We start from the raw sequence: 15,976 nt of genomic DNA, 5'->3' as shown, positions 1-15,976 counted from the left end.
AGAGGTGGCAGAGTAGCGTTATATAGAGTTAGCATGATACACTGGAGGAGGGAATCAGTCCAGTATATATTGTGGATGGTTTTTTCACCTCTTTACATATGAGGACCAATCAATAGACTGGGATAAAAGAAACAGTTTGTCAGCAAGTCTCACAGAATACAGGCTGAGAGCAGAGTATAAATGCGTAAAGCCCTGGATTAATTTCCAGGTTCTGAAGTAGTGCAATCTCTTGTTGCATACTTGCTTCTGCTCTCTGTTGCTGTCTCTAACCACCGCTCCTCTCCTTTGATGTCATCTGATCTGCATGCACACACGCTTCATTACACAGTAATCATGAAAAATTAGGCTTACATTTAGATCATATAGTCTCGTCTGTAAAAAACGATATATTTTTTTAAATGTGATTAAGGAAGCAAGCTTAGAACACTCATCTGCTTTGTAAAACCTTTGATTAGATGGGGACTGAATGATAAATGAAGCTACCTCAGCAGTGACCTGTTATACTGCAGCTTCCACATTTACCTTTGTCAACATGATGTAACATTTAAATTTTTGGACCAGTATAGATCTTCACTCAGCTAATAGCATGGAAAGGTCAAACTTGTATGAACCTGCTGTCACTTCTGTCTATGAAATCTTGATATACTGTACAAAATTCTTCAGTACTTGCGCAGAGGAAGTTGAGAGCATAATCTGACCCAGTATATGCATGATAGTTTGTCGAATGACTGTGCTTTCTTTAGGTGGTTCTTCACTTGTGACTATAACTCACTCATGGCTTATACACCTTGCATTGTCTTTCCATTTTTTATGAGCAAAGATCTACATCAGAGTAGCGGTCAGCCACCATTTAGTCTCCATTTATTACATTTCTTGAAAGAACTTAAAAGAAAAGCAAGAATCTCGAAATGGAAAACTAAATTGTTTTCACTTAGGGACCCTGGTAGTTGTAAAAAAACAGCAAAAGAAACAGAAGAGGAAAAGTTAGCAACATACATGTGGGACCTCTTTATTACAAACACAAAGGTAACTTCATTGTTAATTTCTCCCTTGAGACTTAATCCAACTTTTCAAGCATTTGTTTTGTTGCTTTAATGAACTCCATGATACACATTTTATACTCTGGATCTTGTGACTGCAAGACTACCAGTGTCTGTAGTATTTGAAGAATAATGATTTGATACCAGGTAACAGGAAGAGCAGTATGTACCTAATTGAAACTGTGGCTTGGTCCTAGTATTAAGTACTGATGTGGGAAGAATTAAATATTCAGCTAAAACATAACTAGCCTCTTGTTTGCCTTTGGCCCCTTTTTTGTGACCTAGAGTCATGTAGCAGTACTTGTTCACACAAATAGGCCTTTTCCAGTCCAATGGAGATGTCAGACTGGTATCCTGGAGGCCTTACTCTGCTATGTTCAAGTCATGATTTGTTTGGTTGCCTTTTTACACAGAATTTAAAGCTAAATTTGGAAATAAATGCCAAGTGTTGAGAGCTTTAAAGAAAGCAGGATTCACTTGCCACATTGAAAGCAAAGCCAAGGAAAGGAGAAAACAAGCAATTCAGATGAAAGCCTTTTAAAAGAAAAAGTTAATACCTGAGAGGAAATGAAACACTATAAAACTATCTGTAATGCTGTTTTACTTGTGAAACCACAGACAGGCTTTTTGGAACTGCTGAAGTGACTGAAGGAAAATTGAAGGGGAATGAGTGATGCTTACGAGTATAACTAGGAGAACTCAATAAAGAACCAGTGGGTTTCTCACTGTGTAGCACATCTTACATTTTGATCTTCAGCAGCTTTTAGTTCCTTGCTTTGCCCCCTATAAGGCTAAAATAAACAAGCTTTGTGAAGTGGTTTTAGGACCCTAGGTGAGGTACTCCTAGAAATATGAGCTGTTGTTACATGCAGGCTGTTTGCTCTTGCTATTGGTTGAGACTTGCAACTTGTACCCTCATGACATAGTAATTAAAATGATTCAGTAGAAGATTGCAATTTCTGTTGGGGCAAAACAGCTTTCTTTTTCCTGCAAAACAGCAGGAAAAGTTGTGAAATTTAGAAGACAAAGATTCTGTTTTCATGTAAATATTCTTCCTGCTATTAGCAAACAGAGGGAGAGTTAGCAGGTCACACAAATAAGAGTTGTTTCTAAATATGAGGCTTTCTGATTTTTCCAAGCAGTCTTAGCAGTTTTCTAGAATTGGGTCCAAATGAATGTGAGCAGAAATGTCAGTCTTGATGTGTCTTTTAAAACTTACATTGCTGAGACTTTTATCGTTTTCCTCCTTGAATTAATGACAATTTCCTTCTTGTCACTTACACTAATATTACTTGGAAACTGCTTTACATATTTGATAAGAAACTTCTAGTGGTAGTATTGGGTTCCTTCAGAGACGCTTGCTTTGTAATACACGTTGTTCTGATTATCAAGTGTTGGTTAAACCATGACATCAAGCCTGCAGAACTGTCTGCTTTCAGACTTCAGGTTTACATTCCTGACACAGAAAATTAATTTGCTAGGTCATTGGGTGTTGGGAGGAGACCCGAATATTTATCAAACCACTCTGACCTATTTTTCCCTGTACATGAGAAGGTTGCTCGATTACCAACCCTCTCTACAGTTGCAGTTATGTGTTTACAAGTTAGCTTAATCTGTTGGCATTAATGTTACAGTAAAGGCATATTGAAGAAAGATAACAAAATGAAGGAGGTCCTACCCAAGAAATCACTAGCCTGTTTGAAGTCACTGGAGAAAAATCTACGAGGTTACAGAAGAACCATAAGGATCGAAGATTGGTATTAGTTACAGAAATGTGATTCTTTGTTGTTAAACTGCTATAGAAAACACCTCCTTTCTATTTATTTTTTCTTCTGTGTACAGAAATTTACCTGGAAAGCATGATATGATCCACTTAGCAGGACATCAGCTCTGGTGTATCTCAGCTTAACAGTCAGTCATCTCCTTGTGGTCAAATCCCTTGTGGCAGCAAAACTTCCACTGTACTTTGCTCTGAAGACGTCAAGATTAATGAAGCTTCATCTGATCTTATGAGTGAGTCAGCATGACCTGAAGAACAACCACCTCTTCTCACCTGTAAGTTACTTTTCTTGACTGCCAATAAATATCAAATGGATTTGCTTTTGGTGTTATTAGGGAGAACATGTGTCAAAGACAATACTAGATGTACTAGTATATTTCTCTTCAGGCATATGGAACTTTACAAGTCTTTCTGTGCCTTCCCCATTAGCAAATTGGTTTAAAGACAATGTAATTCCATGTGAGTATTAAGTAAAGATTTTAAATTGAGTTACACCAGTTGTATAATCAGACTGTCATCCACATCTATAAGGTCCAGCAGGCAGTGAAACTTTCCTCTGTCATAAGCAACTGATCCACTGAATATGTATCTGTCTAATTTAGGGGGTTCTATTTAACTTAGGGGTTTCTTACTCTGTATTCCTCCTACTCATCCATCAGTGATTATCTGCACTTGATAGACCTGACAGAATAGTTTTATCTGTTAGCTCTGCAATGTGTTCCAGTACAAAGCTAGGTAATCTTAAATTTTTTTTCTCTTCCTTCTAAGTAAAGCTGAACCAGAACAGCATGTTGGCATGTAGTACTGCTAATTAGCTTTTAATTGATATTATATTATCATTATTAAGCTGACATCATGCTATGTTAGACTCTAAATTGCCACTCCGGAAGGAGCTTTTGGAGTCATCTGGGATAGTTATGTGAATGTTCAGTAGCTATCAAAAAGGCAAGAAGGATACTAAGAATGAAGTGGAAGACAAAGCAGAAAACATGTTATGAAAAAATACAGATGTTTTCTATATGCTTCTTCAGTTTCAGTCCTGCCAATGCAGACAGGCTGGTATCAGAAGCAGTAGAGTTTGATTGAGGGGAAAAAAAAAGTGTGATGTATGGTAAAGATACAGAATAGCTTCCATATGAGAACCAATTAAACGGACTAGGGCTCTTCAGTGCTGAAAAACAGCTGAATACAGGGTTATGACAGATCTCTGTAACACCACAAAGTGCATGGGAAAAAGCAATTAGAGTAGTTATTCACAAGTACCCTTGGTACCAGCTTTATGGCGCACCAAATTATATTTCCTGGCAGAAAATTTAAAGCAATGGGAAGTATTTTCATGCAACAAATGATCAAACTTAGGAATTCATTGCTACAATATATTTGTGGAAGTGTATTCAAGTCCAAAAACTATTTAAATGAACAGAAGAAAAAAATTGCTCTTAAATGTAAAGGAATGGATACATTCTCTGGGTCTGAAAGACCTTTAGGTTCAGACTCCCAGAAGCTGGGTGGATATATCAGGAAACTTGCGATAACATCGTATGTTACCTGCACAGCTGCTGCTGTCCATGGCACTAAGCATAGATGAATGGCCTTCCTATGACATGAATCGGGGGAGCAGAGAATTCAAAGCTATAATTTCAAGCAAATTCTTTACATAGGTGAACAATTGGTTTGAGTGTGACATGCGATTTGAAAAAAATCTTGAGAGCTGTAGCAGCTGGGAACCTCTGTTTGCTATGGGACATAAAGAGGTATCTTGTGGTATTTGTGATGTATGGGAAGGATGTTCAGTGTCCCCTTTGGAACAGCATTTATCATGTGATTGCCTGTGATTTCAGGAGACTGGCCTGAGTTACCAGTCTGGTCCTCTCAAGCATTATCTTCTTAGCTTTAAAAAATATGAGAAGGTAGTTTCTGCAGGGCAGCTCTGTAGCAAAGGTTGAATTGTGTAATGAATTCTGAAGCTGCTAGAATCATGTTTAATCCAGGATTCTGATTATAGGATGCTTCATGAACAAATCAGAAATGGATTAAAACTGCCCTATAGCCTTAAATCCCAAATTCACAAAGCTTCATGTAACTCGTAAGACATAATTTTGAGAGCACACACAACCCTACCCCACACGTATGCATATATTTATTTAAAAAGTGGAAAAGAGATTCTGTAGTAGGCAGCTAATCAGTAGACACAGCAGAGTGTGACTCTTACAGAAAGATTTATTTTAAGGAAAGAATTCATAACTCAGTATAAAGCCTTTTGTCCCAACTATAATTTAGATGCTGTTGTTTGGAGACTGCTGCTGTAGAATGTCTGCTTATACAGATTTGACTTTTTTAGTGCTGTTGGTTGAGTGAAGACCTGTACTAGTCTAATGTTACGTCATGTTTACTAAGGTAAATATGGAAGTTGAAGTCCTTGCAGCTGCAGTATAACGACAGGTCGCTGCTGAAGTAGTTTCATTTATCATCCAGTCCCCACCTAATCAGTCAAAGGTTTTACAAAGCAGATGAGTGTTCTAAGCTTGCTTCCTTAACCACATTTTAAAAAGGGTCTCTTTTTGTGCAGATAGACTATATGATGTAAATGTACTAAATGTAAGCCTAATTTTTCATGGTTACTGCATAATGAAGTGTGTGTGTATGCAGATCAGTTCAGATGGCATACATTTTCTTCACACTGAGAAGTAAAATGGGAGACCTGTATCTGAGAGATTAAACACTAACTGGATTTTATCCCCAAAGCTTTTGGGCCAGCAGTTTAGCTTTGAATTCTCAGTCAAAAACATACTTTTAAAGGAGGAGGTATAAATATTTGTGCAAGGGATCTTCATTATAAAACGCATACCTGAATTCGAGGCTTTTCCTTGGAATTGAACACTGTCTTTTCAGTTGATTTATCATTGTTAGATCCCTGCCAAACAGGTAAATATTAGTACCTCATTTCACAGATGATTAACTAAGGCGTAGAAATAGAGGTCAGGTGAAAATACTACATTCTTTTTTTTTTTTTCTCTTTTCTAATTAATTTCTTAGTAGCTTACAGCTATGGAGGTTAATGTTTCAAAAATATTATGAATATGGGCAAGCTTGAGTATTTGTTTTCCCAGTTTCTCCAGATGGAGAACTGGAACAGATTCTAATGCTACAAAATGGAGAGCAGAGAGGTATTGTGCCCTCTGTTTCTGTTGATCAGCCAATGAGAGGAGCTGTAATTTTGTGGTATTAGCCCTGGTTTGCTTCCTGTCATCCCTGCCCACAATCTGCCAGAAGGACTGCTTTCAGGACTGGTTTTAGACAACTCAGCTGATCTTGAAGAAAAAATCAAATGCAGCTGCTGCTTAGTATAGCCCTCTTCCCCTGAAGCACCATTATCTGCAGAGTAGATGGGTTTCAGATATCCAGCTACTCAATCTGCCCAAATGGTAACCATAAATAGAAAGGACTAGGTTCTTCTAACATGGGTTCTGACACTGCATGCCAAGAACAGATGAGATTTGTATGCAGCCTTATCTCAGTTTGAGGAGAGGCTCCCTGCCCGTATCAATGTCAGGTTCTAGACCCCGTGTGGGTCAGCTTTTGTATTCAAACTGCTCCTCAGCTCTAGAGCTCTAGAAGATCCAGTGGCTTAGCCAACATCTTACAGGCTTACACTTTGAGACTAGTAAGGGTGGCAGTGGAGCCATCATTAGAACTAGTCAGTGCTAGAATTTAGGAGTTTCTGACTGGGACTTTGGCACTACTGAAACTCACCTGGCCACAGCTAATAGAATATCTTAATTATAAGCATGGTTCTTTAAAATGTTAACCCATTAGCTGGTGCCTAGCAACTTCTTCCATCCATGTCTTACATTTATAAATTCACAGTGTAATATTCAGATCTGTACTTTTAACAAGTATAAATAGTTTGTGCTGCTATTTAACACAGTCAACATTTAGCGGTGATTTTCTCTTATACTATATGTGATGTTTCACAAAAATGTAGGAAAAGGAACTTTTGAATTTGTGAATTACAACTTCAAGGTGAGTGCTCAGTAAAATGTCTCTTATTACCATGTAGGATATATTGAGCACCTCAGAGGATGACTTAGAATTTGAAAGCTAACACTAGGATTTTTAATAACAAGTGTGACAGTTGTTTTTACTGCACGAGTGATTGGAGGGAATAATACAGAGAAGATGGCCGTCTTGGTGTCTCTCCAGAGGTTTGGCATCAAAGCAGTAATGAAAAGCAGTGAGGAGGGAAACAAAGATGTCAGTTTGAAGGAAAACAGTGAGTTAAATTGGCTTCCAGGTATTCAAAGGAGAAGAGAATATAAGCATTCATGTTATAGTGGAAGGCAGAAAGGAAGTGAAGTGTTATTAGTGAGAGAGATTTGCTCGAAGGTGGATAATCTGGAAACTATAGCCAGTGAAGTGCTACTTGAGGATATGTCTTTAGTTTTAGTGGATGCTGATAAGGAGACACAGAGGGGTAATTAGATACCTGTTGATGTTAAATGTTTTAAATTCCTTATGACATTTAAAAGAAGAATGGCAAAGTGATACAGTAGACTTAGAAATTCAGAAGACTTGACATTTATGCCAGTAGAATGCTAACAGCACAGTACAATAACTGAAAACAGACTTTCTGCATAATTTCTTCAAACCTACCTATTTTTCTAATACACTATTCTGATAAGCATCTAATGTAAAAAATATTTGGTATCTTCTACTTGATGGTTTGAGGGTCTTTTTCACAGTTGAAAGAACAAAGCTTATGTTTTCAGATATGATTGAGTTTGGGGCACTCATATTTGGGTACCTATCTTGAAACCTCCTTAAAAATCTGCTTCTTTCTTGAAGAAACTTTAATTTTTAGAAATACTAAATAGCAAGTTTCTTTAGGATGTCTCATTCAAGCCAGCATATATGGCATCCTTTCTGCAAGGAAGAGAGGAATGCACTACTGAGTTGGCATGTTTTTACAGATTATTTTTTTTTATCAGCCCTACAGAAAGTCATCAAGGTAACAAATGAAGATGTGTCAAAAGATGTCCATAAACGAAAAGATATGGTTAAGAAGATAGGACTGCAATGGTATGTTACCGAATAACTAGGAGAAGCAACTAATCAGGACAAAACCTAAGGGGTTTTTTAATTTCTTTTTTTTTCCCCTCCCCTGAACAACTGAATCCAGCATTCAGTGAATTCAGATGACATTCATTTTTTTGGCATGGGTGGCAGAATAGCCCATTTTACTGCTGTGCAAGCAGTTATGTATTTTCTGTAAAATACCCCGTGAATCTTGCTGCTGCAAAGAGAAGAGCTCTTATGCTCAGCAGCTTTGTAGAAAAAGCAGTGTTCTATTTTATTCCAGTAGAATTGTTTCCATTTCTACCACTTCACTTTTCAGCATTCTCTCTCTAATGTTTCCAACTAAGCTTACATTAGATGTGTTCCCCCGTTACTCAGTTCTGTGGTGGTTTCCACAGTTTAAGATCAACATGAAAAACTATTCCTACAATTAGACTTTGCTGAAGCATTTTTTCCCTTGAGTTGAGGTCAAGAGAAATAATTTTTTTGTACCTGGATAACTCCAGCAAGTCTGTAATATTAAGCATGCTTTATCAGCACCTATAGAATTTTTCACATTCTGGAGAAGGCATACTGTACACTATTTTAAACCTTGTTGTGTCTTAAAGTTTGTTGCCGGTGGCTGAGAACTACAGAGTAAACATGCCATTCATTAAGGACCAAGAAAGTACAATATCAAGGAAGCAGAGGCCCAGAAGGCAGGGGTAAGGGTCCAGTTCTGGTTTTGAAGCACATTATATGCTGTATAAACTGAGCACTCTGTTTGGAAAGCATTTGGTATGCAAAAGTCAGAGAGCATTTTATTACATGACACCAGAGCAGGACAGCAAAACCTTGCAGCACATCTAGTACGTTTCAGTGCAATGCGAAGGCACTTTCCTGGAAGGATGTGACTGGAATGTAGTATCGTAAAAATCCAAATTGATTATAATTTACAGGGGGGGTTTATTCATAAAATTCTTTCATGAATCTGATTAATTAACAAAACCTGTAAATGCTATTAAATTTGGATTTTTACTGCGAATAAGGAGATCTCAAAATTTACATGGGCTCACGTTGCTGTATGTTCTGAGCAACACAGCTGCTTACCACAAAATGGTTACTGCAAGATGTTAATTCTAGTTTTCTGTGTTGTTTTAGTTGCAGTTGCCATATCAGCTCTTTCATTAAAAATAAGTTTAGCTTGTGTGCTGATATGAGGCAGAAGTTCACAGCAGTATGTGAAGAAGCAGCTTGTTGTTTACATGATACCCTAGTGACCCCTGAGAGGTAGGAAGAGTATACTTTTAAAACACTACACACCTTGCTTCTGACCGGATTTAGGACTTGTCTTCAGACCTTTTAAAGATGCACTTATATGGACTGACATTAAAATAAGAATATGGGAGAGGGGATGATAAAAAGTTTTATGACTGTATACAGAAAATATGTTACAGGTTAAATATTTACAGCAGTATTTTGGGATATTTCTGAATTACTTTTCTGGAAGTAGTTTTGCTAAAAACATTGGATATATTTACTTTGGGCATCACAGTCCTTTTCACCCAAAGACATAATAGTAAATTTAGTCCATATACAATTGGTATGGCTGTCTTGTGATCTCAGAACTGAAAACACTGTATTTGTTCTTCAACATTATTTTGACTCTTCTCACAGTCCTCTCCCAAGACTTTTTCCCAGATCAGTGACATTTCCACCTTGTTGACCAGCCAAAGCCTGGCATCCTTTTCCTTTCACCCAGAAACATGTATCTGTGATGTTTGTACATATTCTTTTGTCTCATTAAGCACCAGACCTGAGATCCTTCTAAATATTGCTTTGAAGGGTGTTACAGGCACAGGTGGGTTTTTGCTCCTCTCACTTCCTCCTTCTTTCCAGTCTTCAGTTCCATTCTGTACTTAAATTATTTTGTCCCCGGAATTTTTCTTATCTGGAGCTGGGTCCTTGTTTTCTTCCCTGAGTAGCTGTTGTGACTGCATAAGGAACTAACCATTCCAGCATCTTGTAGTATGGAAGGGTAAATCAGAGGGAAACTTTCTACTTGCAGCTATTTTACCATTCTCCATACAGCCACACAAGTGTGTTGTGTTTGATCAGCGTTTAAAATACATGTTGTATTTTAAATAATATTTTACCCTAAATCACTATACAGTCGGGGTTTTTTAAGCAGTGGATATCTGATAAAGAGTGGATGTTGAATTTCAGTTTAAATGTTTTGATTCTGAAGTTTGTTTCTTACCTACAGCCTAGAGTTAGTATAAAATGTAAACGCTTCTTAATATGTTTGTAGAAATATCAATGTAGACAGAACACAAAAGCAAAAATCGCATTAGCGTCCACAGACTTAAACATACAATGTGGTCTTCACATTCATTGTTTTCTGCCTTCCTTAGTGTCTTCCCAGTTAAACATTACCATACTTCTACACAGTTAAAATACAGCTTTAACTTTTACTTTTTGTTGTTGCTTGTTGTGTTTTTTAGAAGACAGGAAGAGCGATGTTGTCAGAAATGCTAGGCTTTGAAACAATTGAAGTATTTCAGAAGAGACATGGACAGAATAAGACAGCTGGGAATGACAGCTGAAAGAAAACATGATGAAGGTAGACTAAACTGGTAAGAAGGTCCCAAACCCCTCAGTTCAAATGAGATGGTCAGGGTCCCAGAGTTCTATCAGTAGTAAAAAAAAAAAAGATTTCTTTCTTTTCTTTTTTTTTTTTTCCCTCCCCAAAGCAAAGTATCACTAGAAACCACTGAATCAGTTGCTGGAAACACAGGCTTTTCAAACTGGTAGCAACAAAAATACAGATATGATCTCCAGGAGCCAGGTCTCAGCCTGCTCAGCAGATGGTTTAATTGGAAATGGTGTGAAAGGGGATAACGAAGAGTTCTTTTCCAGTGATAATGGGCAAAAAGCACTCAGTCCTTGAATTTGCACACTCTCCCCAGCGTGCAACTTTATAGGAGACTTCTTTCACTAAGAAGTATGTAAAACACACTGTACCTTGAAGATAAGAGGTACTGTATAAATGTCCGTGGGTTAGATTGACAACTTCTTACTGAACTGAACATTCACAGTTTGAAAACCAATGGCAAAGGATTCTTTGGCTCTAGCTGTCCATCCATGAACTGCAGATAGATAATATTGCAACACTTACAAGGGCAAGTAGAGTAATAACCTAAATGCTTTCCAGTACAATAATTCTGCAGATTACAAGCATTTTATGTTTGGAAGGGTATTAGCTGTATCCAGTCAGCAGCTTCCAGATACACGCTAGAAATAGCCTACCAGAATACCCCAGCAAGCTCACAGCATGTTCCCTGCTGCCCTGTCCATGAGAAATCCTTGGACCTGGGATTACAGAGTATGCAAATGGCATGGAATGGTGTTTGGTTTGGGTTTGGTTTTTTTTTAGCCTGCTCTGTTTTGCTCTCCTGGCTAGTAAGCCTTCTGTCCTTCAGAATCTGAGTTAACAAAAGTCCATTTCTAATCTCAGGTCCAAAATGCAGCTGGCCCCAAGACACATCAGGAACACATCAGTCGTGCATTAATGAATAAACCTAATCTTGGCCTATCTAGCAGAACTCTGGTTTTAATTGTCAAGCATATATGCTCCAGCTGTTCCCTAAATTTTAGATCTGGCATGTAAATAAGCCCCGAAACGGGAGTGGATGTGGCTTTGCTTTTATACTTCTAGTTCTGCTAGAAGAAGCCTTAATTTGGACAACGCTCCATGAGTGTAAAGGAGACTATACCAGTATGGCTTTTTACTTTTCCCCCTATGCAAGAACAGTACTACAAGTCTGCTGTTCCTTTATATGAAAATTGTGCTTCCATAGAGAGGAGGCTGTCTTGCTTTGAACTGTGCCAGCACAGTTATACGAGTATATGCTTCTATGCCAGGCCTGTTCTGCAAAGTGCTATCTATCCATGAGGGCGTGAGATGTGAAATCTCTGCCAAGGCTGGTCAACCCCCTTGTGGAGACACAAAGTCATGACAGAGAAATTACTTTCCCCATAGCACTTGTTACATTTACAACAGGGCTGTTTTTTCCCCATGCTCTTGCAAACACTGCTTAGCCAAGAAAGCTGAATCACAGTAGGAACACTTTACTGGTATATGGTGTCAGTCCTAGTTGTCTTATCTCTCATGAACTGAGAAAAACCGAAAATAATGTAAAATACAAACAGTGCAATAAAGAGTACACTGAACATAGCTTCCTTTCTCAGATAAAGTATCTTAATGCATGGGTGGATTATACCCAGGTTACCATAATCGTGTCATATACAGGCCTTTTAATGTACCCAGGGATAATAAATTGGCTATACAGCCATACCAGCAGTGCACTACTGAGTGTAGAACTGGCCCTGTTGAAGACAAGAACCTTTGTGTTTCGTTTTTCACTGAAAAGGGGGAAACTCCTCACCCCTCTCCTGCTGTACCAGTAACATGTATCCTAAACTGGAGGGAGGCAGCACTTTCTGCTGGTGTGCTGAAAAATCTTCAGCCCTTTGCAATGAAAGCCACAGCACACCCCAGTCATGCACAGTCTAGAAAGGTTTGGAACATCAGTCTCCAGGACTGTCGAAGCAGCACTGCAGAATTTACACAGAATATTAAAAAAAAAGGCAGTCTTTTCACAAGAGTTTTATTTTCATTGTAATGTGTAATTCTGCTTCTGAATCTCTATATTCAGAGTGAAATGGTAAAGACTGCATGTTACAGTGCACTTACATCAGTGAGATTTATGTCAGCGCATAGAGATAGCAGAATGATGGTGGCACAGGGAAAAGGGATAGTAAAGAGAATCAGAAAGTGTGTCAGATCAGGCACTGATTGCACTGGAAAATCTGTAGAGGCTAAACAAGATAAATAGAGAAATGATGAAGAGGACAGATCTGTAGTAAAATGGAAACATTAGTTAGGATTTTATTATTTCCTTTCATGCCCAAGTTTGTCATCCAAAATTTAAATGAACAATGAAGAAGCATCTATTTCAATGCCCTGCAAGGGGAATTGGTGCACAAGTCCAATAAAGTAAAGCTCTTTCACATTATTCATTTGGAATTACACTGAGTGTTGCATTCCCCAAAGAGCCATTTTTTCTGTGGACGTTATGGAGGTGGTGAAGTGGCAGAAATGCCAGACAAACCCAGTTATTAATCAGATATGCATTTGTTCCCATGGCTTCTTTTTTATTGCTGCTGTTCTTTCTGCTAAAGGTTTACTGTGTTGCTTGCCAGACTCCCAGAGTCTGTGAAGAGTGGCCATTATGTACAGAAAATCTTAAAGAAACTGGAAAAATATGGCAAGATTCCTGACCTGAAAATTCATCCAGACACCTTTCTTAAGGCCCTGGCTGATCTACAGGTGGGGAAGCTGTGTTATCCAGAAATTGCTGCAGCTGTGGAGGTGAGATGAGTTGTTCTTGATTCTCTGTGTGATGAGGCTGGGGAGAGCAGGCACCTATGAGTGAAATTCATGCAGTGGAAAGTTACCGGATGAAAAAATTTAGGATCACACTAAATGAAGATGCTACTATTCACTTTTTACAAGGCACTTTGAACTCCTTGGAAGAAAGGCATTATGACAAGCATTGGATTATGAATTAGTATCATTTTATCATTATTGCATTGTTGATTTATTTACTGCCACAGTGAAAGCGACATCTGTCATAAATTGTTAGGACACTTGAACAGAAACATTAACTTGTTGTGGTCTGAAAAGGCCTGTCATTCCTGGTAGTTACATCCATGAGCTATTCAAGTAATATACTTCTTCACCAATCCAAGAACTCTGCAGATACCTTTGTTTTGCTTCAGCAACGTTAAAAAAAAAAAAAGGCTTCTCAGGATCTGAAGTTGGGCTTAACTCTTGTACTTCTAGAAACAGTTGGCAGAAGAGGAAGGACACAAGAAAGGGAAGAGAATATATTTAGAACATATAGTGCTATGTAGTCTAACCAGGTAACTGACTTGTAGAAAATGGCAATAATGCCACCTTGTGTTTTTTGTTCTCATCACAGTTATTTTCCCTAATCTACAAGACCAATAGAAATCTCTTGAGAGGCAGCAGGTTACTGTGCATCTGACTTCGAGTGTTATCATGCCTTACAAAGGCAAAAGTTTAGCACCCAACAGGTCAAGTTCAGATTGCCTGTATTTATTTGAAGTCTTATAAAAATAACCTTTTTGTCTTGTGCCCTAATTTGCATAGTCACTAACCAGAAGCAGCCTTACTTTAATGTTCAATATAAGTCTCTGTTAGTTGCTGGTTTTAGACCTATTTCTTTGCTGTTTCTATTCTGTTCCCTTTGCATTTTTGAAAGACAGGGATCAAACCTCATATTACTGCAGTAGTAACTGAGAAAAACATGAGCATAGCTGAATCTCCTGTTTGTTTATATGTCTTTCAAAAATAGTCACAGAGGGAGGAGGACCTTGGTGCTTCTTCTGAGTGGAATAGATAAAGAAATCTGTTGCATTTTAAGAGCAAGAAGGGCATCATGGAATATGACCTTGTTGGTACTGACAGAGATTCCAGATGAAGTTCTTATTTAACTTGAGTTGCTTTAATGTATGTATGGCAGTGATAGGTAGGAGACAGCTGCAAGTTTAAAACACAAATACCTGACCTGAAAGGATTCAGGATTTAAATTGCAATGACAGTTGTAGAGTCTTCCTTTCACTTCATTTTAGAGCATATCCAGGTGTTTTGAAAGTTGCATTTAAAATGTTTTGGTGATATAAAGCACTTTGCTAACTGTCTGCAGGAGCCATTACATTTGTTCCTGTTGTTACAATGGTCACATTGTCCCACATTACCTCTCATATACATAAATCAAAAGCTCAGGAAATAACCTTTTTCTGTTTCAGTTTGTACGTGAAAGTATTGTGCAGATGCTGGAAGAGGATTTCAGCAAGTGGTTTCAGACAAGAGTAGCCCCTGTCAGTGGACAGTCTTCCACCTTTTAATCAAATGGCCAGATGAGATGGTTTTCCAGCTACAACTGTCTTCAAGCAGAAAACTACTGCCTGTTGAGATTTGCCTCAAGGAAGACTAGGGAAGGAGGAGTCTGCTTTAGGAAGTCCCACTGACCACTCTTGCACAACTCAAATTTGCCTCTCTGCAGTGGCTCCACTGCAGTCAGCCATAGAAAATAAAAGCTAAATACTACTGCTCCTTCCTGCATGATGTCCTGAAACCACTGTCAAATTTCAATCTCATCTATCTGTGTAGGATGAAGGCTGAGTTTCTAATCACAGGACAGGTAATTTCTTCAGACATTCCTCAAGCAATAACTGTAGAGTAACAAGCATCTGATCAGTATGGATATACTGATTTCCATAACTAAATAGCATGGTCTCTATTTGCTCTTCATTTTACCTCTTCCTTATAAAAAAATATCCCAAGCACAGGGTAGTTGTAAGCTTTAAGACAATTTTTTTTTTCTTTATTTTTTTTTGTAATTTAGATGTTCTGTTTTTGCATTGAGTTTATTCTGTGATTGTGGATTAATTCTTGCCTTATTAAAATTAGTATTGAATAAACAAACATCCTTAGATGCATGTCCCAGCTTTTCACCTGAAGGTGTTTTCCCCTGATTACCTTAGTATATGTTTGCCATTACTCTACTGGCTGACAGACCTTAATGACACCCCTGAACTCACAGTGATAAATGCGTGACCTATGTGAACCTGTCTGGGCTTAACTGTGTATGGTGGGTCACAATTGCTGGATAATGGAATCAGTGACAGTGACCTTCTAAGCTGATGATCTTAATGAGCTTCTTACTTGCCTGTCAAAGCTTCCAGAGGACCCACAAGGGAGAAATGTTGTTGATCCTTCAGCTGCAATGAGGGGAAACAGTGCCAGCTTAGGGTCCATGTGAGTACAGTGACCACTGACGTGTCATATGTTATTATTAATGACCAAATTGTCCCCTCCTCATTATCAAGGGATAAATGATTTTTGAGGAGAAGAGCCAATAACAGATTTCTTTGACTTGCAGCCATTAGAGAAAAGTAAGCTCTTAAATTTCTGTTGTGCTCCCATTTTTCTCACTCTGTATGTGGTGGT

The 15,976-nt window shown here is 38.2% G+C and overlaps 1 protein-coding gene across 1 annotated transcript in view; it reads left to right on the top strand.

Annotated features, from left to right (window-relative positions):
* The window catches only part of CCDC60 (coiled-coil domain containing 60), a 37,939-nt gene extending 22,744 nt beyond the window's left edge, over nucleotides 1-15,195 (top strand). The window contains 8 exon segments of the mRNA XM_055795074.1: nucleotides 936-1,026; nucleotides 2,918-3,053; nucleotides 6,806-6,843; nucleotides 7,727-7,899; nucleotides 9,043-9,165; nucleotides 10,380-10,511; nucleotides 13,120-13,309; nucleotides 14,773-15,195. Of these exon segments, the coding sequence (XP_055651049.1) occupies nucleotides 936-1,026; nucleotides 2,918-3,053; nucleotides 6,806-6,843; nucleotides 7,727-7,899; nucleotides 9,043-9,165; nucleotides 10,380-10,511; nucleotides 13,120-13,309; nucleotides 14,773-14,871 (982 nt within the window). The 3' untranslated portion in view covers nucleotides 14,872-15,195.
* The last annotated feature ends 781 nt before the right edge of the window (nucleotides 15,196-15,976 follow it).

This window comes from Falco peregrinus, chromosome 2 (assembly GCF_023634155.1).
Source record: "Falco peregrinus isolate bFalPer1 chromosome 2, bFalPer1.pri, whole genome shotgun sequence".
NCBI lineage: Eukaryota > Metazoa > Chordata > Aves > Falconiformes > Falconidae > Falco > Falco peregrinus.
The sequence above is the reverse complement of the archived record's forward strand: the minus strand, read 5'-3'. Positions and strand labels throughout refer to the sequence as shown.